We start from the raw sequence: 27988 nt of genomic DNA, 5'->3' as shown, positions 1-27988 counted from the left end.
ACTGGTGTTTGCTATGTATATAAAAAAATACTTCGTCATGGAAGCTGAAAAAGAACTTTTATTCCCAATGGAAGGTTTTACATTTCTTAAATTGTTTTTCCCCTCACTTTTTAAACGTGGGTAGGAAACAAGCTGGAGTTCTGAGGATGGGGTAGAGTAATGGGGTGAGTAGGGCAGGAAGACAAGAGATTATCACAAGAGTAACTTCTGCTGCTATTTGGACAGAGGACAATGTTCTCTTTTAAACACCTTTTTTTTTATTGGGCAGCTTTCACATCTTGATTTTTGCTTGTTGCTGTATTTTTCTCTCATCAAGCAGTTGGAAAAAATATGTATGTCTAATCTTCACAGTTACTGAAAAATAATCACATACTAGTTAAGCAAATAATCTCATTCAGGACAAAGTGTATAATGGATAAAACACTTGCAATATTCAAAATAAAGTGGTTCCGATGCTTATAAACTTAAAAGTGCCTTTTCTGTCCAAAATTATATTCTTGTTCACAGTAAGAACACAAAAATGAAATGGGGTTATACAAAATTGTTAAACTATTGACCTTGACCAAAAATTTTATATTGATAAATAAGAGAGACTCATGTCTTTGTTCCTATGTTTGACAAAGCTCATTTACATTAACACCAAAAAAGACCTTGACCCAGAATAACCAGCTCAGGGCCCAATCCCACTTGCTCTGAAGTCAATGGCAGGTCTGGTAGGAATTCAGGAGCAGGATGAAGTGCATGTCTAACACATAGGTGACATTAACACTTAGTCAATGCAAGCTTAGAATAAAAAGTATGAAGGAATTGTGCATTTTTCCTAAAAAAAACCCCAACCAACCAACCAACAACAAAACAAAAAACCCCAAACCAAAACAACAACAAAAAAACCAAACAACTTCCCCCTCCCCAACTCCATAATGGCTCACCATTTTTTAAATTATATTTAACTTTTACTATGGGACAAGGGAGACTTCATCCTAATTTTGAAATATTCTTATTTTTAAAAAGATACAGGCATTATTTTTCCCCACACTGTTACATTTGCCTTTCCAACTATAGACAGAGGGGCAGAATTTATATGTAACAGTCTGGAAACCTCTCTACAGGATCTAAATATAGCCCTTCTGTTTATGAGAATTTTGCAATGATAAACTACATCTTGTAGTTTGTTAAAATGGGCGTGCTGAGTGTGATTGGAGAGAAAGAATTCCCCGATCACAAGTTAAGTAAATTTGTTGCTATTTCTGATACTTAATAGGAAATGATTTCTTAATCTCGTCATTAGCCCAGAGCTCAGTATTGCTGTCTTGAGACTTGGACTAGACTAACTTTGAAAACACTTGATGCTGAGGCAGAAGAAGAAAGTCTTTCCTAGCAGGAATCTTTTATCAGTTTTTATATCATGGCAATTTGGGATATGAGCAAGCAAAGCAGTGGTGTAGTGAGAAATGAAGATAAAAATGGAATGTATACTTGCAACGGTCTCAGAAATACGTAAACCAAATCTGCACTGGTAGTTAATAGTAGCTTAACATATAAGGGGAAGGAAAAGTGGTGGTAAGAGAAAAAATAAGAAGGAATGAGGAAAAGGAGATCATCTTGTAATGAGTACAGAAGGCCTACAAGGCTTTAAACTGTTTCAACATCCTCGCATTCGGTAGTGTCTAATTTATTTCACATAAACCAAACTTTTTTTTTTTTTTCCCCCAAATTTAAACTTCTGCAGACTTCACAGTACATTCACCTTGGAGTGAAGGCACTACTGAGGAGCGGTATTTTTCCCTCGGGGAAGTTCCTTGGCGGGGTGAGAACGTCCTGTGGCGGTTGGCAGAAGGGGAAGCCAGTGCAGTGTGACCGGAGCAGAAAGCTGCTGCATTTGCAAGCCATAAAATGTTTTGCTGTTGGTCGAGGGTTTTTGGTGAGCAAGGGAGTTCTGGGATAGAGAGATGTGTTAATAATTAAGGCAAATATCTACACTCGATAATTATATTTGAAATCAGGGGATCACTTCACGTACTGGAATTTTGAGCGGTGATTGAATTACAATGTGTCGCTTATTTTAAACTCTGCGCCTGGGTAACCGAGTTCATGAACTTGGCTACCGGTCCCGCCACTGGCTGCGGCTTCAGACCCGTGTTCTCGCTGTCACCGGCGCGGAGCGGGAGCCAACGGCTCGGCTGAGCCCCGGTCCGCAGGGAACCGCTGGGCCACACCCACTGCTGACCCGAAAATAAAAAGCAGGGAGAGGAGATAAAAATTCCTAAGCGTCAATAGCAGCTCTGTTGTCAAACACGCCGATCCCGCCGCTCGCCTCTCCGACACGTCTCCGGTGACTGCGAGGGCCGAGCCCGGCGCTCCGCTGGGGCACGCCGCCCGCCCGGCCCGCGCCGGGACCCCGCCGACAGCCCGCGGCCGCAGGGCAGGGCCGGGCCCCGGGCCGGCTGCACCGGGGCCGGACGCGCTGCGGGGCGGGAACCCGGCGCGGGAACCCGGGGCGCGCGGGGGCCAGCGGGAGGCGGCGCGCGCCCCGCTCGGGCCGGCAGCCGGGCCGCGCGCGCACACCGGTCGCCCACGGGCCGCGCGCTCCGACCGTTAACGGGCGGGCTGCTAGCGCGCCCCCTGGCGGTGCCTCAGGGAGCGCACCCGGCCACCGCCGGCAGCAGCGCGTACGGCCAGAAAAGCGCCTGACCCCGGTGGGGGAGAGGAGGGAGCGCCGGGCCGGGGCGGTGCTTCCGCGCGGGGCGGGGCGAAAAGGAAAGGGAGGGGCGAGCTGGACCGGAGAGGGGTGACACGGCCGCCGGCCGATTGGCCGCTCGGCGCCGGGAGGCGCGCTGTGCATTCGCAGCGCCCTTTGATAGGCCGGCGGCAGTAAATGGAGGCGGGCCGCTGCGGCACGGCGTGCCCCCGTAGGCTGCTTCGCTCGCCTGGGTGAGCCGTGGGTGCGGCGGGCGGTGCGATTGGCCGCTTGGCGGCGGGGGGGGCGGGTCCCGGCGGCAGCGGCCTCCCGGGGCTGGGGTCCGTCTCGGCGGCAGCAGCGGCAGTCTCGCGAGGGAGCGTAGCCGGGATTTGGCGGCTGGCTGCCTCCCTCTCGCTGGCTGCGAGGAGCTGGTGTTTGTGTGGAAGGGGGAGGAGGAGGAGGAGAAGAAGGAGGGGAAGCGAAAGGAGCCCGAGCCCTACCATCCGCCGAGGGGAGCGGACCGGAGCCCCCTCGCCTCCCGTGGAGCTCTGTTCCCCCCTCGCCCCGCCATGGCCTCGGGAGACACCCTGTACATCGCCACGGACGGCTCGGAGATGCCGGCCGAGATCGTGGAGCTGCACGAGATCGAGGTGGAGACCATTCCGGTGGAGACCATCGAGACCACCGTGGTGGGCGGCGAGGAGGACGAGGAGGAGGAGGAAGAGGACGAGTGCTGCGAGGAGTGCGGCCCGCACCACCCGCCCCATCACTACCACCACCACCAGCCCATGATCGCGCTGCAGCCGCTGGTCTCGGACGGGGACCCCAGCGGAGCGGGCGGCGGCGCGGCCGGCGGCGGCGGGGGACAGCTCCATCTGCACCATCACCACCAGGAGGTGATCCTGGTGCAGACCCGCGAGGAGGTGGTAGGGGGAGACGACTCGGACGGACTACGGGCCGACGACGGCTTTGAGGACCAGATCCTCATCCCGGTGCCGGCCCCCGCCGGGGAGGACGAGTACATCGAGCAGACCCTGGTCACTGTGGCCGCCGCCGGTAGCAAGAGCGGAGGTGGCGGTTCCTCCTCGGCCGGCGGAGGAGGCCGCGTTAAGAAGGGCGGCAGCGGCAAGAAGAGCAGCAAGAAGAGTTACCTGAGCGGGGGAGGCGGCGGCGGGGCCGAGGGCGGCGGCGGCAGGAAATGGGAGCAGAAGCAGGTGCAGATCAAGACCCTGGAGGGGGAGTTCTCGGTCACCATGTGGGCCTCGGGTAAGTACGCGCCGGACCCCTCCCTCCCCGGGCCCCAGGCCACGCCGGCGGCTGCCCGGTTCGCCTCGGACAGTTTTGTTTTGAAGGGAGGCCATGTTTTGATGTGTGTGATGGGCGCCGCCATGTTCATCGCCAGGGCAAGTATGGCGGCTCCCCGAAAAGATGGCGGGGTCTGCGCTGCTGCCGCCGCTGCTCCTGCCCGGCTCCGGCGGGGGGAAGGAAAGATGGCGGCGGCCGCCAAGATGGCGGCGGCTGAGGGGAGTGCGAGAGGGAGGCAGCGCGCCGCTGGCTCCAGGACTAGGCCGCAATGGCGTAGTTTCTGCAGCAGGGGGAGGCGGGGTGTGCGGGCGGGCACAGGGTGCGGGGCGAACCCAGCCTCCTCGCTTCTCCCCCCCGTCCCCGCCCCGCCGCCGCCGCCGTCGCTCCCCGCGGCGCCCCGTCCCTCGCTCGCTCCCTGCCTGCCCCTCGTCCTTCCCTGCCTCGGCCGCCGTCTCCCGTCGCCCTCTGTCCTCCTTCTCCCCCGGCTCCTGGCCGGCCCGCCTCCCCTGCCTGGCCGCCGCTGCCTGGCCGGCTCCCCGTCTGCCGTTGCCCACCCTCCCGCGCTGCCGCCGCCGCGCACCCGCCGCCCCATTGGGCCGCATTTTAATGCTGAACGCGGGCGGCGTCCCCGGATGAGGCGTGTGCTCTGGGCCGTGACCGTTATGTGCGGGGGGAGAGCCGCCCGCCCCAGCGCCGCCCGCCCCGCCGGCGCTCCCCGGCCCCGGGACGGCCGTCTCCCCGAAATACCGTTTCACTGCTCGCCCGGTGGGGATGAGCCCGGGGGCCGCCCGGCACCGACCCGCTGTGGTAGCCAGGCGGGGTGTGGGTGGGGCGTCCCTGCCCCAAGCCGGCGGTGCCGGCCAGGGGGAAGCGCCTCATCGCCCCCGCGGGGGCCGGTGTTTGGCCGCCTCTCGCTGGCGGGGAGGGGGCGGCCACAAACAACCGGCCCTTCGGAAGCCCCCTTGTCAGGAGCCCGGCTCTGACAGCCCGGAGGGGTGGCTCCTCGCTCCGGAGGCAGACCTGCGTCCCGGGGAACGGCGGGGAGGAAAGGAGCAATTTCGGGTCGAAGCTCGGAGACCGTTCAGCTTTTCCTCGGCGAGGTCTAAAGCTTTAAATAGGGTTTTTAAATAGGCCTGCGGAATCTGTATTGTGTGGAATTGTTTGGTTTTTTTGTTGGGTTTTTTTGTTTGTTTTTTTGAGGAATTGTGCGGTTTCTTTGTGAGAGTGGCTCTTAGAGGGGATAAAATCTTGTGAAGGTTAGTATCTGTAGGGCTCGGAATAAACCTGATGTCCACCTGCCCTTCTGCCTTATTTTATCTGCCGCGATTTTCGGATACTTTCCATTTAAATATGTGAGGAAGAGTCTTTTTGGTCAGCAGAAGAGTGTTACTTGTGGCACACAGGGGGTTTTTTTTGGTTTATTTTTTCCTTTTTACAAAAAATATATTACTGGAAACTAGGCTCTGTAGTCAAAGTTCTATGCTGAAGTTATGAAAGTGTGAAAAAGCAGTCAAATAGTATCAGTTCGTGTAATATTTAAATTGGTGTGTGGTCTTTGACTAGTAGGTTGGTAATCTATCTTGCATGTCATAGTTTTTGTGCTCTTTTGAATTTTTAAAGAGTCCAGTAGGATAAACATACTCTTTAAGCTTCTCGTGTTGTCTGAAGTGTTTCACCTCTGTGATGTTTGTGAATGACAAGTAGTCGTTAGAAAGGGGAGTGTTGAAGGGAAAATGTATTGAATGGCTGAATTCTGTTGTCTGAAAAGGTGGAAAGAATGGTGATACTGATTTTTACTCCCTTTTTAAGTATAGGTGATTACTTGTCAAGTTTGATAGAGTTTATGGTGCTTCTGCTGCTATATACTCTGTTGACAGCCCAGTGAGTCTAACTGAAGTTCCCTGCCCATTGATGAACAAAGAACTCTCATTCAGGAGTTTCACAAATACTGTTTAGGAAAATGGGGTTCTGTATGCTTCTGTGTATTGTTGTATGAAACCTGAATTAAATCCACTTTTTTTTTTCCTTCCCTTAGAATTGACCATCCAAGAAAGATAAAAGATAATAGAAACTAATGTAGTCTTCTGGTTTGTGGAAGCTACCTAAGATAGCTGAATGCGAGTAGATGTATGACTCATGACCTGGCAGGATACTGGACCTTGCTGAGATCAATTGACAATTTCTAGCATGCATTTGCACTCTGAAATTGACAGTGCCTGACAGGATGCTTCCTTAGAGCTTCTGCATGCTGATTATTACTTGGCTGAAGTGAAGCATGTGTGTAATCGATTCACTTGATTCTCTTTCCACATACACAACTTTTATATAAGGGTAGCCCTATTGATTTCAGTGGTTTTGTTCTTTATGAGCATGACCATGCAAGCTCAGTGGGAGTTATATCCATTTGTAATTTACTGGAGATTGAATTGCATTGCTACATTCAACTCAATTATATCTATGATGCAGAGTATCTATTCTGACTAGACTTCTAATGCCAAAAAAGCCCCCCAAAAGCAAAATCACAAAATATATAGGTAAAATTGAAGTATTAAAATATTACCTCCCCTCCCTGTGTGCTTGTGTGCATACATCCACATCCCCCCCATCCCGCTTCAAACAGCCTTTGGTGATAACCCGCTCAGTTAAGAGTACTGTGAAGTTTTACTGAGCCTATTGGATAGGTTTTTATGGTCTGAAGTGGTTAAACGCTGGGACTTAATTGTCTGTTTTCTGAAATTTTAGAGAGGGAACAGTTGCCAGAAAAATTCCCAAAGAAGCAAAACTGACGGGGAAAATAACCCAAAAACCAACCAACAGAACGAACTACTGGCTTGCAAAAGGGTAGTTGTGCTAACATTTCCCTACAGAATTTGGCATACTGTATTTTGAACAAAGACAGTAGTTTTGCCTCTGTTTCTTGACATAATTAAAGACTGCTTGCACACTGATGTAATTGACTATTTAGTTTAAATGCTTAGCAAAAAGTTTATCAAAAGATGAATAGTAAATAAGGCCATGCATCAGGATAAAATAATGAGCCCTATGTTGCTGTTCATGGGTATTTGAACTGGGAACAAGGGCACTGTACTCACCACAGTGTGGGAAGACAATGCGAATTAATTACTGGTTACTATTTTCTAGTGCGGCTGTATTAGTTTGTACACAGGTGGTACCCAATTTAGTCAATCAAAGTCTTTATCCATAAATGAGTATAACATGTCTGGTAGCACCTCTTGGAATGTGTAGAAATAATCCATGAAATATATAGCAATGTGGTTAAAAGGGACTACTCAATCCTTGTCTTGTTATGTGGCTACTTAGAAGTTGCAGTACTGTTGTTGGCAACGGTTTAGACTTACCATAACTTCTCTTATCACCTTGGTATCTATGGTGATATCAAACTTGTGACCTATGATTACTTTAATTAAAGTGTTTAGTTTGGACCAGGAATGCTTTGTTCTAGTTCAGATTACTTTTCCAGATCTTCAGAATGGAATTATTTGTCTTTCTTCATGTGTGAAAATAAGAACTGAACAAAGAAGGACATTCTATTTTCTGAAAGGGTTGGAGAGGTGTATATGGTGTGTCATGTTCCTTTGTTGTATTTTCTCTATACTGTCTAATATCTATCCTGATTATTTTCTTTGGGGTATCCTGTATTGGATTTAGAAAAATTATATATAGTTAATAGAGCTCTCTAAGTGAGGTGCCCCAATTTGTGCTAGGAAAATTGGTTTTTATTAAGTGGAATTTATTTGTGGCTTTGCTAGGTTCAACTTGAATCATCCTCTTCAGTGACTGTCTCCAGGTTGGGTACACAATGGTGATGGGGGAAAGGATCATTAGAAATCACTTTGTGAGACTGTGCTTGCAAAACTGATTCTTAGATGCAGGAGCATTTGGGAAGGTGGAGCTGAAATGCTGGCTCCGTCAAATGCTGGAATTTGAAGTAGCTGGAGCTTAATTTTAACAGGGAAAAATATATTAGTGTAACTACATCTGCTTCTAAGTAATGATCCTTGAATCTGTCAAGCTTTCAAACCTGAAATAGGTGTGGGTTTAAAATAGTGTAGATAGTCTGCAAGCTTGGGGCTGAAATAGAACAACCAAACTAAACATTGCCCACACATGTTAAACTGCTCAAGTCTCCTATTCCTAGATGGAAAAGACAGAGATGTAGAAGTTACATGTATGATTTGGAAATGATTCTTGATAATCCAGGAAGCCTGTGTGTGGGCCCATATTTGGAAGCTCGGGGTTCATGCTAGGTTTCTAGAAGGTTCTTTAAAACCTCTTTAAAAAAAACTTTTAATGTCTTAAAAATGGAAGAGTTTTCATTTAACTTTATCAGATTGCAGGGGTGAGAGGAATTAAGCATCTGCTGTCTGACTAGTTGTCTTGCATAGTGTAAAAGATAGACAAGTCATTTAGTCTGTTTGTGGGCCTGTATCAAAGATGGCCAAAACTCTTTGCAATGATGGATAGGTAATCAGCTTCTTACATGAAAGTTTTACATAATGGGGGCAGAAAGTAAGTCATTGCCTGGTTCCTTTAAAATATTAAGATGATAATCTGTTTCTGACTCTGATTAAGACAACGGTATAGACTTTTGGTATCCGTAAGTGCTGAGTCTTCACTGACATTTTTGCCAGCAAACCTTAGAGGATAAGGTAGATATTTTCCTGCAGCTGTTTTAAATATCTTTGTAGTTTTGAAAGTCAAATACAGGGATGTGGCTAATCACTTAAAATATCTCAGTTAAGTGACCTCTCAGCTCAACTTCAAACTAGAATCCTCTGACTTACTATTGGAGCCTTCCCTGAGAGGTCCATGTCACTTGTGTGCTGATGATTCAGAAGGTCATAGCGCTTCTGCACAGTGTCTCATAAATGTTGAAGTCAGGTGGTGACTATTGATATATGCAGTGGTTTTTGTCAGTTCATATCTCAGTGATGTGAAATAAGAGATGGGTGACACAGGGAAAGAAGAACCTGTTCTCTGTCTGTGTGCAAGGCACACCAGAGGAAAAGTAACCTGGCAGCCAATTAGATTAAAAAATGACATACTGTGCAAAATGGAGTTTAACACTCAGAAGTGGCTGCTAAATAACTGTGTTATTTAACAAACTAATTAAGGTTCTTTGCTTCCAAACGTGACCAATGCGCTGATTTGTCTGAGGAGACTGCAGTGTAGTAGCAATAACCAAGCTGTTACCACAGTACCGTGGTGCTGCACAGTTGCCGAATACATACTTCATGATGTAATTGCATTTCAGCTGTTCCTAAAAACAAATGTGTTTAACCATGTGATCATAAAAAAGAAAATTTAAGCGTAATGTTGTTCATCATTTTAGTTGATAAGCAAAATATCTTTTAACTTTGTACCTTGGGGAGGAAGCTATAGGTCTCATTGCTTTGCTACCTTCTGAGTTCCCTTTTGTACTCCTTATTTTCCACAGAGGAAAACTGAAAAATATGTTCTCCTTGCTCTGTAATAGGAGAGGAGGATGGCTTAGGGATTTAGGGATCTAGAAGTGGCTAAAATCAAGAATAACTGGAGTGGAAATACTGATAGCGCTTCTTGGGTTGAGAGTTAAGGGGTCATCTTATAAAGCTGTGGAGTTCCAGAGATGTCAGCTGGAGCTAGCTACTATTCTAGAAATGCATGAAATAATAGAGTTCTGAGGTGGATGGATTTTCTGTGCAACAGAAGGGCTGAAAGAGATGGAGAAAGTGTAGTAATAAGAGCAAAAGATAACACAGTCTTGGGAAACAGATTCTACCATGTTTTGTTGTTGATCTGTTGCATGGAATCTGCCGTTACTAGTTTTATCACAGTAATGTCTTCTTTCTACTTCAGTTGGTACTTGGGCTTGAAACTCTTAAAACTTTTTTAAATTTCACCAGTAGAAATATGTTTTAAGTGGCAGTCAAAAGGTATGGCTGGCCAAAATGTTGAACTTTGACTGTTCTTAGTAAAAAAAAGTTTGACTTGTTTGCTTTGAAGTACAGAAGTTAATCCACTTCAAGATGTGTATTGCCTTTATATAGGGCATGAGAGAAGTGCAAATGGAAGGGCACTGAACATGATTTGTTTGAGTATGTCCTGAACAGGTACATAGAACAACCGAATTTAGTCTAAGTATCCTAATGTAATTGGGCATAGAAGAATGGGGGGAGAGGCATATATATATATATATATATCTGTGGTGTCTAACAAATCTGTATTTTACAGCTTCATGAGATAATTGTTGCAGTGACTGGCAGTGCATGCTTTTGTGAAGAGAAAGTGATTTACTAATTGACATGCATTCAGATCTTCAATATCTTTAAGAAGACAGGACTAATATAATGTTGCAAGTTTCTTACAAAAAGCTGCACTAGATCTATAAGAATAGTGCTAAATACACACTTAAACAGAATGCTTTGAGTCTGCTGTATTCTCAAGGGGCTTTAAGGGTCAAACTAAGGCGGATCAGATAGTATACAGCAGTTAATTTCGTTTTCCTGGCTGGTTCCCTGGCTCCATCAGTATTTAGCTTGCATGGGTGGCATCCAGATTAACTTAGTGTGGGCATAAACTGCACAGAGTTATCGTGCCTTATTTGTACTATGTTTCTCCAGAGGTGTCACCAGAATTTCAGGGTTGTGTCTCTGTCCTGCTTTGCTTTGGATGCAGTGTGTTTGATTTTTCTAATGCCTCATGAGAGGAAAAGGGGGAAATAAATTTGCGGTAGTTGCACCACGACTTGCTTGAAGGCAGAAAACAACAAGCAGTCAACTTGTCCTGTTTGCAATGAGGATATCAGTTAACCTGGCAGTCTGAGTGAAAGTTTCCTTGGACTTCAGCCTCCAAACTTTGAGCTGCCTAAGTCCAGGTTTGTAGAGGATCACAAACTTGTGATGAATTTGTGCATAGAGGACAGTGGTAAAGTTTTTCCAAAGAAGTGTGTGTGGTGGTTTCTTGCCTTTTTTTTTTTTTTTTGTTAGGGTGGGTTGGTTGATTTGTTTGTTTGTTTTTCTTTCAATGAGTTGATAATGTCGCAAGATGGTCTGGGTACTAAAGAGCGAGTCTGCTGCTACTTTTTCAAAAGTGTTTGACTTCTGGTGTGAACCAGCTCTTCTATTTTGAGGGATGTTAGCCTGACATAACGCTTTAAGGTAAATGTTTTGTATGTTGTTGTTTTAGTCTGTTTTGGTTTGAAAGAGTTTTTAAAACTGCAGGTATGTGCTGCTGTAGAGATACAGGTGTTTTGGTATAGGAAAATTTGATTGTTTTTTATTTTCACATAACTGTCAATATTTTGAGAGATACTTTTTCTTATTTTTCTACTATATAAAAGCAATATGTTCATAGTTTTTCATGTTTTACTTGAGTAGCCTGTGGAATTGAATAGCCATGGCATTGATTTCTGTTGGCAGGCTTTTGGGAAGCAAAGGCACCGAAGGCTTTCAGTTTGGCCCTCAAACAGCAAGAAATATGGTGGAGTAGCAAGCATTTACACTAGGGAAGGAAAGATCTTACGGAATGTATACAAAATTTCCCTGCTGACTCATGCATCTGATCTGAGGCAGGAAATGAAACTTGTTTCTTTTATGAATGTCGTCAAACAGTCAAACTGGAAGTTCTGAGTGACTGTTGAAATGACTAAATTGAAGGCAGCTGAAGTCATTCTAGTTTACAGCATGGACAAGGTATTGCTTTTAGCTTTCTGGAAGTTCTGTGTTCTTCTGAGCTTCAGAATGTCTTTTCTGCCTGTGTAGGCAATCATAAATATCTGTTCTCAAGCTTTTATTTGGAAGAACAAATCGTTGCCAAATTGGACGTTTATTGACTTGAATTTGTAACTCCTGCAGGTGCTGTAAAACTTAGCATATAATCCTTGCTTTAGGTAAATTCACGTGCTTTCTTTAAAGCACTGGCAAATACTGAAAGCTAGGGTGGTGAGTGGAAAACTAGATTAGAATTAAAAAATTGTGCAAATAGTCAATTTTGTAGTTTATTTCCGGTCTAATGCTGCAGATAGTAATTTCTTATTACCGCTCCTGTCTTCGCAGTGTTGGAGGCTATTTTCCTCTTTCACCATGGAACGTATACATGAACTGCTATTTGATCTGGTAGATCAGATTAAACACCAAGCTAGCAGTAACATTTCTAGAAATAGCTCAGTGGCAAACATTAAAGCAGGCATTACAAATTGGATAGAAATTTGTCCTTAGTATATTTCTTTTATTTGCCTGTATCTTGTCTTCTCTTTTCTAACCTAAGTTACTGAGTAATGAATAATGTTATTTCCTGTATTTCTGTTTAAGAGAAAAAAAACCACCTACCGCGTCTTTTTTTTTTTTTAAAAAAAAAACAACGGGAAAATACTATTTCTGTCCTACCACTTTGTATTTCTACTCCTTAAACACTACCTGTAAAATAAAACTTCTGTTATTTTTGTAGAGCCTCTTGTGTATAAAGTGATTTGCAGAATGTGCTCCCCCCATACACAGAGTAAGAGAAGTAATATAGTGGCAAGTTTGTTAACATTTAGCTGGGTAGTTACAACTGTATATAGACATATGTTGTCCTAGGATTATTTGAGGGTGGAAAACAGGATTGGTGCTGAGTCTTCCTTCTGGTGTGAGCACTGCAGTGAGGAACATAGGTAGATGTTTCCATTCTCTGTCGTCTTTGTGTCTCTCTGGTTTCTATTATAAAATAGCAAGAGGAGAGAGAAAACATTGTGTGTTGGCATATTTTGAGGTCTGAATGTGAGTAGACAGCAACAGCAGGTCTTCCACCTGATTTCACTGTAGTCCTTGGGGACAAATCCATAGGAGGAGCTCTAGAGCAGATAAAGCAGCAGTATCTTAACTGACTTGCAGATCAAAGCTCTGAATGATCCCTATCTGCTGTTTACATAATAGAGTGGGAAGGATCTTAGGCTGGTCTCTGCAGCGGAAGGAAGAAACCCCCCCCGCTTAGGAGGGAGACGCTGTTTGGTTTTTTGCCTTTGTTAGACCTGTCTGCAAGTATTTAAAAACTTTAATTTTATGGGCAGTTGCTGAAGCCTATTAGCAATTATTTTTAAATTTCTTGTCTCTCCGTGACACTTCTTGTGGAGGTGAAGGAAGTCTGAAGACTGAAGTAAAGATCAGTAGTCCTAGTATCTTAAGGTATCTGTCGCTCCTCTGATAGGCTTACTTGGTTACTGACTGCTGTTGAGATCCAAAGTGGGTATGGTGGAGGGTAGTCTCGGACAAGTTAAGGGAATCAAATATTTAGGCATTGTTTCAGGAAAAGTGCACTATCTTTCAGGTGCAGCCAACAGTCATGGGATTGTTCTACTTATTTCCTTATTTGTTTGTGTTTAAATAAATGTGACTTCTGCTTTTTTTCCTCACTCACTGTGTTCCTCATGCTGTAACTATATGGATGCTCTTCACAATTAGTGTGGAAATTTGGAAGTGCGGTGTGTTCTTTTAAGTGTGCAGTAACAGCGAATTTGTATTGAGATGCAGCTTAACTTATATACTGTTTTGATCTTTTAGTATGTATTGAATTCAGTATTTTGTGTATTTCAGATGATAAAAAAGATATTGACCATGAAACAGTGGTGGAAGAACAGATCATTGGAGAGAATTCTCCTCCAGATTACTCAGAGTACATGACGGGGAAGAAACTTCCTCCTGGTGGAATACCTGGCATTGACCTCTCAGACCCCAAACAACTGGCTGAATTTGCTAGGTAAGTAGGAAGAAAGGATCTTTAAACTAAAATGTTTTTCTTTTCACTGGTTTCATTATGAAACTGCTTGGCAAAAAAAACCGGTAGATTTAGTATGGCTTATTGTTCCATTTAAACATCTGAAACAAGAGACTTAGTTCAGAACAGAGTAGCTGGTAGTGTGTTAAAATAACTGGATTTTATATTCAACAGTGACTACTTCAATGTCTTCTGGTCTTTTCTTGTTGGGTAGGACAGGACCAAAACACATTGATAGGCTGCATTTTTAACGTGACAGAATGTATCTTGCATGTGAGTAGTCATAGTTTCTTCAGCACCAAAGGCTCTGACAAGTGAAATGCTGCATTCAGGTTGTTTAGTACAAGAAAGCTAGACACAGTATTTAGTTTGTAAAGCTGCTTGCTGTTCCACCAGCTTATTTCTGCTTAAGCTCAAGGTCTTCAACTTCTTTTTAATGGAGTCACATGTCTTGCACTTTCAAGTGCCACTGATAATTTCAGTTTCACAATCGGTAACTGATACTGCTTGGATTTTCTTCTAGTGAATCAGAATTGTAACTCGTTTACATGTCAATACATTGACCTGAGTTGCAAGGTGACTTTTCCTTTCACATAGAGGGGTTCTGCAGGGTGTCATATGTCTCTTCCCCACTCCCTCCACAGAGCCTCTGACTCTGGTACCAAGTGCTTGGGGCAACCAGTGGCCACCAGAGACATCTGCTTGGGCACCTGGAAGGTGTGACATCAAGGTCGCCTTCGCAGCATTTCCTTGGTCCCCTTTGTGTGCATGTGCCAAAGGCATACTCCTCTGTGCAGTGTATGGGCAGAATTAATGCTGGTGTCTCCAAATATTTGAGCACAACTGTTAGCTTCCTGCAGCTGCTGGAATCAGTTTTTCCCACGTTGAAAGCAAAATGTATGTATGAAGCTATACTCACTTAAATGATTTTGTTACCAGCTGGCTCTTCTTCAGAGCTCTGGTGCACAGTTCTGACACTTAGAGCAGGTAGAAGTTCAGATGTTGTTACTCTTACTTCCTGGGTTAGCTAGTAGGGGGAGAATTAGGCCTTTTTTTTTTTTTTTTTAACAATGAGTTTTTCAGCTAGTTGCTAGATGGCAGGGGCTGTTGAGATGAGATCTGATCTGGCTTCTTGGTTAGGTGGGTCTTGGTGGCCAGTGTGTGCATCTGCTTGTTACAAGCTTGTTCTACTGCTCTTCAGTGTGTTTTTGTCAGAGGACTGCCAGCACAGCCTTGTTCCGTAATTATTTCAGTAAAGTCATTGAACTATGGATTTTGAAGGCTCCTAGTAAGATAGTTTTGCAGGGCTTTCTCCTTGCTTCAGGATATCTGATCTGGAAATGTATAAAAACATGTCACAAACAACTGAAAAGAGGATTTTAGATAAAATGGTGGGTGGTTCTAGCTACCGATGCTGTTGTTACTTGTTTAACTATTGTTGATCAAAATGGTTGTTTTCCTCCGAGATCTACTGAAAGGTTAATACAATTTTTTGTGAAAGCAAATATTTAAATGATACTATGAGTGTACATAATATTCTGATTAGAAGATGTTCCATGTTTCTGCTCATTATATGCTTAGAATGGTATTCTCATTTTAAAACGTGCTGAAACCTTTGGTTCTATTAAACACTTAATTACTGAACATCTATATTTGGTAGGAAGTTTAAATAGTTTCTCATAGGGTATACACCATGCAAATACTGAATATTTTTCTTAAGATTGGCTTCAATACTTGAAATGTTTGCCAGAATTTTGGCTTCTTGAAATGACCAGATTGCTTCTATCAGATCTGCCTGCACATTTCTTGTAAAATGTACTGCATCTTTGGGTTTTAGTTAGTTTTCTGTTGAGAAAATAGTGGCAGCTGGCAGTAATTTAAATTTGCCACTTTTTTTAAAATTCATGGTAGAATGTTCTAAGAAGTTCTAGAGCTAGAATTTGTAGATGATTGAAAGATTTAGTTCTATATGTACAGTCTCTTTTCTGTTAATATATTTCTGTACAGCAGATGAGATATAAACTACTTCAGTCATAAGACAAATATATGGTGGTAGAGTAAGCAGCATGAGGACATCACCTTTAGCAGTATCTTCAAGTTGCCCCAAACCTATGAAGAATTGTTCTGATAATTTAATTGTAGATACATAAAAACTACTTCTGTTTTAAGAAAAGTTTTTGGATTTCTTCATCAGAATTGATGACTGTCAAACTTTCTAATCTTGCCTTAAAAAAAAAAAAAAACCTGTGTTAGTTTTATGTTAGATCTTAAATGATTATGTATAGCTGAGGCTGAAGAATATGGACGTATTCGAATTTGCAGGTTGCTTGTGAAGATCTTGGTCCTCTTGCAGTGAAGCATGTTAAACCAACTTCTTTTAGCTATAATAACAAGAATTCAGGCACTGATATCTACAAACCTATTTTTATACTGATTTTTCTGGTATTCTTGATACAGATGGCTGTGTGCGGTATCATTAGAAACCTTGCATGGCAAACTAAAAGAAAAAAATTGGGTTTATATGTACTGGAATTGGGTTCGGGGGTCCTAAGATTACTGTTCATGCTGGAATAATGTGTTTATTTAGTGTTAAGTTCTCCAAAAGTTTCAAGCATTACTGGTCATAATTTTGAAATTCTCAGTAGCTGTATTCTGAAAACTTAGAGCAACATGTGAAGTTGAAACCATTACTTTTAAACTTAGTAGGTAGCTTCACATGCTCAGAGTAAGGTTTTGAATAACAAATTTGTAGTTTGATGTCCTGAAAAAAAGAGTTGTGTGCAGTGCACACTGGCTAGTAAAATTGTATGCTAAGTATTTTGTACTGTTGAGAGCAAGTTATTTTGGGTTGCTTTCCTGTTGTAATTAAGGTAGTTGGAAGAATCTCACTATACAGGGTGTTTAAAAAGATGGACCCAATTTGAAATCACACTGATTTGAAATTGGTTCCATCTTTTTGAAACAGCTTGTACATTTGTAGACTTTAGCTACTCAAAACCAGGCTAGATTCATTATTTATAACCATGCAGCTTATTTTGATTAAGGATAAATTGGCTGAGACATTTGCAACAATTCTTAGGAACAAAGTTCTGAGGTTAAGTTTAAATGGGCAAAGTTTGAATTCCACTGGAAACAGATTTCAGGCAGGGTTCTGGAGTTCTGATCATGGTCTGTTTAGTGAGAGATAAGGCAGGGGTGGACTTGATGCTTGAAGTCCTGGAGCTCTTGCAGCCTTCAAAAAAAAAAAAGTAAGTGTAAGATAGCAGTAGTTGAGCATCTGCAGTGGAGACCAGTGCTGCTCAGCAGCTAGGTGGCACTAGCAGTGTGAGCAGTCGTACTGTCCCTTGTGATGTGATTGTTTTGTGCTACTTTTTTAATGCATTTGTCGTTGAGTCATGTAGCAGGAATGCGGAACCTTTAACTGGAACTGTTATAGTTGTTCCTGGAAAGGCTTTTGTACATTCTGAAAGTATTGAAAACACTGTGAATAAACAAGGTGTGTCAGAATATTAAGACATGTTCAGTAATGCATAGACAAATTACTATATACCTGGTTGGGTAATTTATTGCCTTTTACAAATTATTTGGTTCTATTGTAGGACTCATGCATTTTCTCTAGTATGCTTTAAAAATGCAATTACAAAAATTTTGGATTTCTCTTACACAATCATACCAGAATGTGAAACATCAGTTGTAAATGATCTGCTAAGAAAGAAATAAAACCTAATAAATTACCATGTTCTAATTTGATACCTTTGACCGGGATACTGGAAATACCTTCAAGTGAAATAAAATGTTTCATCCAAGTTTAAACTGATTGCAAATAATTCTGTAGCTAGCTGTGAAGAAATCATAACTGCGTGGCTATAAAAGCCTGGAAAAGCGGCAGCCATATTTCTAGTTGGTGCTTATGGCAAATTCTCTCAAACAAAGCCACTAGAAAGGATATTCCTGCTCCCTCCTCTCCTTCCCTCTTACCTTCCAGACAGATCCATGACTGATCTGGCTAAAGACAGCAGAATATAGACATCAGCAGAACTAAGAAATCAGAAAGGAATATGCTGTAGCTGGGAAATTGGCGCAGTGGTGGGTCCTAGTGGTACGAACTTTATTCTCCATGGCTTTATCTTCTCATCTTAGTACCTCTTCTGAAGGAGAGCCATTGTGAGGACTGCCCTTCTTTTCTATCCACTTTCCAAAACAAAGGAAAGGAAACTGCATTTGAGTTTGAAATCAAGACACCCTTCTTAAAAGTGACAAAGCATTCTGGTCACCTAGATTTATGACTTGGCCTCTTTATAAGGTATACACTTTCGCACTGCTTTTGTTCTTGTTACAGAGAAGCTTAAAGGGCAGTGAACTGACAATTGCTTTACCCAAAGTGGTGTTCTGGGGAAGGGGAAATCTCTTGCTCTGTACCACACTGCAAAGGTCACTCTCTGTTTACACATGATATCCTTCATAACTGGAACAGAACTGGTAATTATTTTGCCAGAAGGTTGGAGTGAAAGAGAACTTTTTATGACATTTTCCTACCTAACTGTGACCAAAGCATGGTGATCTATCTTTGGTTGTAGATAGATTCCTAGGGCACCTTGTGCCACTCCGCTTTTGTCTATTTATCCAAAAACCAGTCCAGCCAGTTTCAGGAGTCTTCAGCACAAATTATTCTTGCAGTAGGGCCATGACATTCATGTTATTTCTGTTTCAGCAGGGCAGTGCAAGGGGAATGGCAGAGTGAGGGAACAGATCAGAAGTGGCAGTGACATTACTGACAGAGAATAATTTCCTTCTCTCCTAACTTAGGGATGTGGTCATCATTACAGGTGAATATCACTGCTGATCATCAGGGACCACTAGGATGTGTCAGAAGAGTTGCTTGAGACAGAGAGTAATGCTGTTTAGGTTAGATTTATGTATAGAGGGAGAAGAAAGACTTTGAGAACACAGAAGTTTAACAGAGGCAATAAAGGGAGATGGTGGAACAAGGGGGAAGCTCTATACTGTTGTTTTTTGATTTATAGATTTCCTTTATTCCTAGCCTTAACTCTGCTTCTGTGGCTAACTTCTAAAATTTCATCTATATCCAAGATAATAGGTTGTGGAGATTGACAGGGGTTTGGGGTGGGGATTGGTTCTGTCAAGTACAGTTCTTTCCATTCAGCTGGGTAGATGAAAGGAGGGAGTTAACTGTTACTTTCTGATATTGCATGGTGACAGGGTTGCTTGCTGTATTTTGAGTAACTGAGTGTTTTAATACCTCTGATTTCACTCAATCTTCTTCATGCATGGATAAGAGAATGTGCTTTTATGAAGCTCATTCTGTGAAGCTATTGGGTTGCACACCTTCCTGCTCCTTCTGCTGTCCCCCATTCCCTCCCTCCACCCCACCAATACAAGTTAACAGACTTGGCCTTTATTCACAGTGTCCCAGTGCCTTGATCCAAAGGCAGTTGCTACTACTAGGCATGGCCTATATAAACTCACTGCAAAAATGGAAATTCTGGTCTTGCCATGTAAATTGACTTTCTGCAAAGGCAGCCATTTCAAAAGTTCTACCCAGGCATTGACGTGTGTGTCTGTAATTGTTTTAAATAGTGGTATGTGTTAGAGTTCCGTTTTTGATTAATGTTTCAGGCTAAGAAAACTTGGATGGAGCTGGTAGAGATGCTCTACTGGGTGGGAGCCAAAAGTCTAACCACCAGCAAGAGCTACCTGCAACAGTGTAATTAAGATCAACAGCCCAGGTTCTAGTCTGGTCTCCTTTGCAGAAAGTTAATTTTAAAGTAAGACCAATTTTTTTTTTTTTTTTCCCTAATACGTTTGAATATGTAAGTCTTCAAATTCTTCTTTGAGTGATTGTCCATATGGATTCCACAGCCTTGTGAGCAAGATGACATTTTTGGCAAAATGATCTGTTGTAGCTGTGGCCAAGGCGTGTGTGCCCTTATGCCTTTAATCCAAGTATATGATGGGCCCAACAGCTTCTCACTGCCTATGACACTGAGATATAACCTGGACACTGTTTGCTGCCTCTTCCTGTTGAAGGATCTGCTTCTGTTTTGTGGAATAGTCTGTGGAACCCTGTGCTGATACACAATCTTGTTGTACATTTTAAGCTTAAGTTACTGACTTCCCATTCTTCCAGGAGAAATGAAAAGATTTAAAATCTGCCCCTTGTTAACTAAACTTTATTGTCATATCGTGATCAGTAGGGACTGAATGTTTTTTACATTCAACTATACTGCTGAGCTGATACTCCTCACTTTAGAAACAAAGTTTGAAAATTACAAAGTCAGTTTATTCCAGAATGGACACTCATAATGTTACATGCCTGTTCAGACACTAAACTGAATGATGAAAGGTGTATATTGAAGCTCCGGTCTGTCCAGTGTCTGACCATCTGGTTCAGCTGCATTGATTCCTCAAGCTTCCTGACCACACTGATCTAAAAGCTTCCCAACCACTGTATTTTCCCTCTTACTCTACTCCAGCAGCCTGTTAGAGATGATGCTGTTGCAACATTTCTTTCCTAAAGATAGACGTAATACCAGAGGCAAGACACAACAGTTATTAATAGGATTTAACATGATGATCAGCGGGATCTTATACTAAGGGTAAGAAATGCAGGCACTGCCCACTAAAGCTATTTACTGCTACTCTTGTTAGTGATTCCTTTTCTGTCTAGTCTCTCCCTTTATCTGTGGTCAATTTAGACTTCAGATCAATAGTGATTTTGCTCATTCTGATGATGTCACGGACAGAGATCTTGGGCCTAGGAATTTTTTTGGGGACTGGGGGAAATGAGTCAGCCACCATTTAACAAGCTGACAGAGCTATAAGTAAAGGAGGTGTTTTTGGCACCAACTTTGTCCCTTAAGGGTGTTTATTCTCTAATGGCATTAAACCATGACACCGTGTTCTCTCATGTCCTGTCTTGTCAAAGGATTCTTCTTTGTGTCCATTTGGCTTAACAGATGCTCATTTCTGTGCCTTTTCCTGTTGTAAAAATTGTAGAGACATAATAAGGAGAATCCCATGCAAAAGGTAGTTGAAAGCTTTTTGCAGGGGTACTGTAAGAAAGCTTTGGTGTATTTTCCTACAGCCTTAGTACCTGTAGTACTCTGTTTAGAACCTCACTGGAGAGTGTAGTCAGACAGTCAGTCCCAGTCACTTGTTTGGATTTGAGTACTTTACTCAAAGAGGCTGTGTAAACTAAATGAAGCACAATCATTCTGTATTATAATTGGATTACATAAATCTAATCAATAAGGTAATCTAAATTGTTCTGTAATCTTGGCAAAAGTTATCAGGAAGATTAAGATAATAAAGAAGGTGGTTTACAGAAACACATCTAGGTTGCCGTGTTCAGGATGTTTCTCCCTTTACGTTTAGGAAATGTTTAGGTATGCTGCTGTCAATGGTGCAAGAGGAGCTTTGTCAACACGAATGCCTCACACCTGTCTTCTAGGAGTTGTTAGTATCTGTGAGCGAGAGGATTGTTGGATATGTTGCTCTCCAGATTCTGTATTTTTGTCACATCTGTATTTTTAACCCTGCAGGAGACTGCAGTGTTCTTCGCTTAGCACTGTACATATTCAGTGTAGTCTGGAGATGCTGAGCCAGCAGGAGTTTCCCAAGCATCCACTTAGAGAAAAGTACAAATACAGCCTCTAAATCCTTGGGGTTTCATGTTGTGTCTGTGAAGTGGCTGTCAAGTGCTTTAGTCCCTACATGATCACTTGAACTATGCTGCATCTGCAATACTGAGAGGAGTCAGATTGTTTGAGGGACAAATGATACCCCACAGAGCCACAGAAGATTTCTCCATCACATATGACTCCACTGGCAGCTGTAAGGAAGATTTCCCTGGATCCAGTCTCCAGGCCTTTTCAGGGAGGCTTTTCACTGCTCTTGCCTTAATTCAGCCTCACAAGGCCTTCTGTTGCTGTCCTCTCTCATCTGGCCACGTGAAAGGAGGCAGGTGAAACAGTGGATTTCAGCCATATGCATAGGAGTGTGACTGTACCAAAGGTGGCTGGACCCTGCCTGCAAAGCAACAAATGCTTATGTGGTCAAATTGGAGGGTTTTTAGCTTATTTTACTTAGAGCTCTTGGGAATTATTTTGAACTTTTAGAAGTTGCTGTTTAGCCAGTCTCAGATCAATTATTAAAAATGCATATAAAAAAAATGTGTCTGCACTACTTGGAAACCTCTTCCCCAACCCTGTCCTTCCGTATCTGTTTCCAGGAACTGAACTCATGGGGATTAAAACTGTCTTGGATAGGAACAGACTCTTCTACTTCTTAATGTTAAGAATAGCAATTCTGATAATTCTAATTCTTCTGTTAAATTCAAGCCACTCGTATCTGTTTGAGACTAAAGAGTATACCAGAAAATTTTGGTTTAACTTAACAGATACGATATGTAGCTATCTTGTCATACAGAACTATCTTGTACTGTATTACCAGGAAGAGTCATTCAGGAACTCAGACAAACAGACTAGCTTCCTTCTATAGCAAGGTTTGGGAATGTGCAAAAATATCATTACTTATCTAAGGGAATCTCCAGTTGTATGAGGTGCATTTATTTATACCTACCCACCTCCACCATAAGGCGGAGATAAGCCATTTCTTTTTAGGTTTCTTTTTGAAGACAGCACTACATGTTTGAGAAACAAAGATAAGTAAAAGGGCAGTGTACTTACCTGGAATAATGTCCACACAACTGGCTCTTCTCTGACATTTAGACAGGTGACAGCTATGGCAGGACTGTTCTAACACAATTTTCGACAGGGAGTCTTAATATGAAACACCTAACACATGCAAGCAGTAGTTTGCTGGGCTCCTTACATAGTCAGTAAGGAATAATGGTGCCCATAAAGTAGTGGTGAAGATCCATATCGGCAACCTAGACTAAAGAGATGATTGCTTCTCAGTTGCCAAGAGTGGAATCCATGCGTACAGTAGCTTAAAGTAAGAATAATTGCAGTTTCTGTGGTTATAACAGATGTCTACATTGTCTATGTAGATTCCACAACTTGCCTGCCTTCCTTGCTTCTGTAGAGTTTCCTTCTGAAGTCTTCTGTGGTAAAAATACTGAAGAATGATTGAGGCTACTCTGTCCTTCATGGGTTGGTGCAGGGATGGAGAGGAAGTGAAGATAAATAGGCCACATGGGTACTGGCACAACAAAACTGAGTTTTCAAACAAAACCTCCTAGTTATAATTAGTATAAATCAGGGAAAAAACCTCTATTTCCATATATTCAAAAGACTAAGAAGGTAGTATTAAATGTGTTATTTTGTATTTTAGAGGTCTTTCTGGAAAAGCTAAACTTTCCAAATGAAAAATTATACTTTTAATATTATTATGAATGTTTTGAAAAATATTAAACTGAATACTACTGATGCATGAAATACTGTCAAATAAATGTGCACATTGTGTAGGTAGTTATGAGAGAAGAGCTGTCTATTAACATTTCTGCTATTTTTTTTTTCTTTAAGAATGAAACCAAGAAAAATTAAAGAAGATGATGCTCCACGAACGATAGCTTGTCCTCACAAAGTAAGTGCAGTGCTCAGCTTCTGAGTAGATAGTAATTTATAGACCAGAATTTCGTATTGATGTTTTTTCTTGAGAATGAATAACTAAAATATCTTAGTGTTAATGGGCTGCACTCAGTTAACTGTGTTTTAGTTATCATTCTTTAGAAGCTTCCTTTCAAACCTTTCACTGAATAATATATTATTCCCATTCCTTGTCTTAAGGTTAGTGCATCCCTAATCTTCTGGTAACCATGATGCACAGTCCCTAACATGCTGGTATTACTGTTGTGATTTCCTGCCACCCAAGAATACATACTTGAAAGAATGTTCTGAAAGCTGTTCAAAGTACGTTTCTAAGATCTATATATCCTCTGCTTGGAAACTGACAGATTTGGGGTCTAGATCAGGAATCAGCAATTTATGTGCAGATGCCAAAGTCTGCATTATTGGAAGACTTCGAATTACATTCCTCAGAGCTGGAAGGTGCATCACCTTGAAAAGAAAGAGGCATCTTGGAGATACAATTCTGATCCACTGGTAGTGGAGAAGCCTCTATCTTGAATACGCTGCCAGTCACCTAGATTGGCAGCATCTAGCTTTACTGCATTATCCAGCTTCTGTAGAGCTTCCGTTAGCTCAGTGAGTCTGTCATGAAAAAAGACAAACACAATCTTGCTGACTTCTGGTCTAGATAAGTGTGAGGCTAAGCAAATACTATTAGCAGTTAGCTAATAGCACACATGAGAGACCATGAATAGAAGGCTTCTTTCTGACAGCCATAGTTTAAGGAGTTTGCTGGATTCTTCTTTGTGCTTATATTGATTTCCAGTTCTTTGCATTCTACAAGTGTCATGTTTTTGTTGTAGTACACATAGTATGTGGAGATCCAGGAACAGTTACTCCTTACAATACCAAGGAGTGATACCTTCATTTCTTTGATTTACTTTTTCATAGCCTCAACTTCATCTCAACAGGGGGAAAGAAAGAATATTCTTTACTTCCATTTTCTCTCTTCTAGTGTTTCTAGGCTTCGTGCATTTATTACTTCAGTTTAAAAAATAAAAATATTCTCTTCTTGGAGCCAAATAAGGACTTTGAAATGAATGCAGACAGAGTTGATTATATGTTTATTTTGGTGCTGCTTTGCCCCACCCATTTCTGTTACATGCAGTGAATGGTGGCACAACACTTCTTAAATTAGCCAAAGAAATTCTAGTGCCTGAAGAGAAAACTCTTCTTGAAAGCGGCATTTCCCCGTTTTTAAGAAATAAGGCATGTTTAAATGTGTTTGTTTGGTTTTGAAAGAAGTAATTTCCAAAGAGGAAGCCTGTGGAATTTAAGATTGTCAATGGAATGTTCCTTTAGGTTCTCTTGTCAAATTTTATGCCTCATAACACGGTGACATTGGTAGACTAGTGTAAGTTTAAACAGCATCACTTGGAGTACAGATAGAATTTTCAGTTGTTAATAGGCTTTTATGGGGGATTTTGAACCTTGAGGAAGACATTTGTAAAACATAGGATAGACGTCTGTTGATTGTCACTAAAAGGTGAAAAAAAGGTATAGAAAGATTAGGTAAAGAGAGCCCCAGTTCGCTGCTGGTTTAAGTGTACTCCGGAATCAAATTAGTATTCCTGTGTCAATGCAGCATGGACCCCAGATTAAGACTTCTGGTGCTGTACCTGAGTTTATGTATCTCTTGCTTTTAGCTTAAGTTGGCACTAACCCAGAGATTTTCCTACCTTATTCAGTTGCCCAGTATCACTTTGTAGGTTTAAACTGTAGAAGCAGTGGCAAACTCTTTGTATCTCAGGTGTTAGTGATCAATTGCTGCTGCCGGTTTGGACAAGGTAGTTTCTGTAAGCTGTTACCTGCTGGAAACCCACTTGCTCCATTTCTTCTCAGGAATGAGAAGGAAGAGGACAGAATGTTGGGAGATGGCACATACAAATTCATACTAATCTGTGGTATATTAGAGACTATAACATAGTACTGTAGTACTGAGAATATAGCACATTGAAGAATATACCATAGCTATCCACGAATTGTCTTTGTTTGTTTGTTACCCTAAAACTGTAAGTGCTTTAGTTTGGTTTATTCATTTGCTTCTATCAGAGCTGCATCTTCTCCATGAAACTGTCCTATTATTCATTTGACTGCACATGGTTCATGATACTAAGTGAGGAGGGGGTTTTGGGGTTTTTTGTTTGGATTTTTTTTTGTCATCTTTCAAGTGATTGGTTTTCTTGGTATTGCTCTTTTAAAAATAAATTTAAGGGGTCTCCTTTTCAAGGCCAACTTTTAAGAAAATATCTGGGATATAAAAACATTCTAAATGCTTGTACTGTAGCAGAGAAAACCTTCTTTATCAGAGCTATCTTATCTACTAATTGAGTTTCACTGTTCTCTTTAAGGGCTGCACAAAGATGTTCAGGGACAACTCTGCCATGAGGAAGCACCTGCACACTCATGGCCCTCGAGTACATGTATGTGCAGAATGTGGCAAGGCCTTTGTGGAGAGCTCAAAACTAAAGCGACATCAGCTAGTTCATACCGGAGAGAAACCCTTTCAGGTATTGTTAACCTCCACACATAAGTACCACAACTTATTTGGTAAACGCGTATACTGTAAATGTAACTTAGCTCACATATGATCTCAGGGATACTACGTTTTTTCTAAAAATTGGATGAGGCACTGAACAATAACCTTAAGAACTAGTAGTGCCTTAAGCTAATTAGGCTATCGTTTAACTATTTCCGTGGCCTTTTTTTAGAAATTAATGAATTGTATATACATGGGAGATACCTCCTGAAATATAAAGTTACCCACTTTAAAAATGAAGTCTGCAGTTACTACTGAATGAGGAGAATGTTTCTTTCTCCTCATTTTTTCAACATAGCACTTGTGGACAGCTGAGGCTCTGGGCTGTTTGTTCAGTTGACTCATGATATTGATTTTCAGGAGTGGGTATTTATCAGTTTTCAGCAAAATGATGGTAGTCACTGAATCTCTTTCCGTTCATATCAAGTCATGTGAGCTTCTGCCACCAGAAGTCCCCTGCCTACTTCTATGATACTGCTTATAAATTTTTACAGGTATTCATGGTCTTGAGCATACCTGTGTTCTCCAATACATGCTTAAGATAAGCATTTTTTGTTGATTATTTTTTTTCTCTTTAAAATAAATCAGTCCAGAAACTTGATTGGCAGTCCTCAGGCATTCACTTAGATGTGTACGCTGGATCTGCTGTGTGGTAGATATAAGTATTTACTGTTAAACATGCTGCCCATTGTATTATAAGCCCATTTTAAAGGGAAAGCTGGTAAAATAAGCAGATCTTTGCAAATTGTCACTGAAAGTGGGACATTCTGACATGAAAAATTGTTTCTGTTTTCTAGTAGAGCATAGCAAAATACTGTTTCAGATGCATAGAAGGTATTTTTAGTGAAAGCATTTGCTTGCAAGCTAAAAGTTATTTACCTCCTTGAAAATAGATACAATATTATGGTAAAACAACCTGAAGTATTAATTTTTATTTTTAATGCAGTTTAGACGTGATGCCTGCTGCTTCACCTATGATAATCTTCATGTTTGTACAATCTAGTGATTTAAAGAATAATATTGTCTAATCAGTGATTGGAACGAGGACTTTTTTGGTAGCTAATGGAGTCTGTCTTTTCCTTTCAACAGTGTACATTTGAAGGATGTGGAAAGCGTTTTTCACTGGACTTCAATTTACGCACACATGTGCGAATTCATACTGGCGACAGGCCCTATGTTTGCCCATTCGACGGCTGCAATAAGAAGTTTGCGCAATCAACTAACCTGAAATCTCACATCTTAACACACGCTAAGGCCAAAAACAACCAGTGAAAGTTGGAGGAGAAAGTTCTTGAACTCAAAGCATCTTACAGGAGAATGAATTGGAAATAAATACGCCTCCCCTTTGTATATTGTTTCTAGGAAAGAATTTTAAAAAAGAACCCTACAAACCTAAAGGACATGTTTTGATAAGTAGTAAATAAAAAGCAAAAAAAAAAAAAAAACCCGCAAAAAAAACTTTAAGGTGACATTGCTAAGATGCTCAACCTTGCTCTGTTATCCCCTTTCAAGAACACGGTGTTTTGTAAAGTGTGGCCCGAATCGAAGGGGTCAGTTCATGAACTTGCGTCAAAAAAGACAATTCTTTATACAACAGTGCTAAAATTGGACTTCTTTTCACATTCTTATAAATATGAAGCTCACCTGTTGCTTACAATTTTTTTAATTTTGTATTTTCCAAGTGTGCATATTGTACACTTTTTGGGGATATGCGTGGTAATGCTATGTGTGATTTTCTGGAGGTTGACAACTTTGCTTGCGGTAGATTTTCTTTAAAAGAATGGGCAGTTACATGCATACTTCAAAAGTATTTTCCTGTAAAGAAAAAAGTTATATAGGTTTTGTTTGCTATCTTAATTTTGGTTGTATTCTTTGATGTTAACACATTTTGTATAATTGTATCGTATAGCTGTAATGAAATCATGTAGTATCAAATATTAGATGTGATTTAATAGTGTTAATCAATTTAAACCCATTTTAGTCACTTTTTTTGGAGAAATACTGCCAGATGCTGGTGTTCAGTGTAATTTCTTTGCCTATTCAGTTATGGAAAGTGGTGCTCAGTTGTAGAATGTATTGTACAGGCACTGACCTTTTATT

General features: G+C 41.7%; 1 protein-coding gene and 1 long non-coding RNA gene across 2 annotated transcripts; one reads left to right on the top strand and one right to left on the bottom strand.

Moving 5' to 3' along the window:
- Positions 1 to 40: 40 nt before the first annotated feature.
- On the bottom strand, positions 41 to 4885 carry LOC135988957 (uncharacterized). The gene is made up of 2 exons (XR_010606254.1): positions 4733 to 4885; positions 41 to 1936 (listed from the first exon to the last, which is right to left on the bottom strand). It is a non-coding gene; the product is annotated as an uncharacterized LOC135988957 (long non-coding RNA).
- On the top strand, positions 2989 to 27333 carry YY1 (YY1 transcription factor). Its single transcript, XM_065635363.1, has 5 exons — positions 2989 to 3946; positions 13558 to 13720; positions 23245 to 23305; positions 25701 to 25859; positions 26978 to 27333. Exons 1-5 carry the CDS (start codon positions 3250 to 3252, stop codon positions 27158 to 27160), a joined length of 1263 nt encoding a protein of 420 aa, XP_065491435.1. The 5' UTR covers positions 2989 to 3249; the 3' UTR covers positions 27161 to 27333.
- The last annotated feature ends 655 nt before the right edge of the window (positions 27334 to 27988 follow it).

The sequence above is a fragment of the Caloenas nicobarica genome, chromosome 5 (assembly GCF_036013445.1).
Source record: "Caloenas nicobarica isolate bCalNic1 chromosome 5, bCalNic1.hap1, whole genome shotgun sequence".
In the NCBI taxonomy this organism is placed as follows: Eukaryota; Metazoa; Chordata; class Aves; order Columbiformes; family Columbidae; genus Caloenas; species Caloenas nicobarica.
This window is presented reverse-complemented; position numbering and strand designations above follow the sequence as displayed.

What these genes read in the sequence shown, in the direction of transcription:
- YY1 (XM_065635363.1), top strand. Translation starts at nt 3,250, where the DNA reads ATGGCCTCGGGAGACACCCTGTACATCGCCACGGACGGCTCGGAGATG. An exon ending in CAACTGGCTGAATTTGCTAG is followed by an intron (nt 13,721 to 23,244) that starts GTAAGTAGGAAG and finishes TTTTTCTTTAAG; the next exon opens with AATGAAACCAAGAAAAATTA. An exon ending in CCGGAGAGAAACCCTTTCAG is followed by an intron (nt 25,860 to 26,977) that starts GTATTGTTAACC and finishes TCCTTTCAACAG; the next exon opens with TGTACATTTGAAGGATGTGG.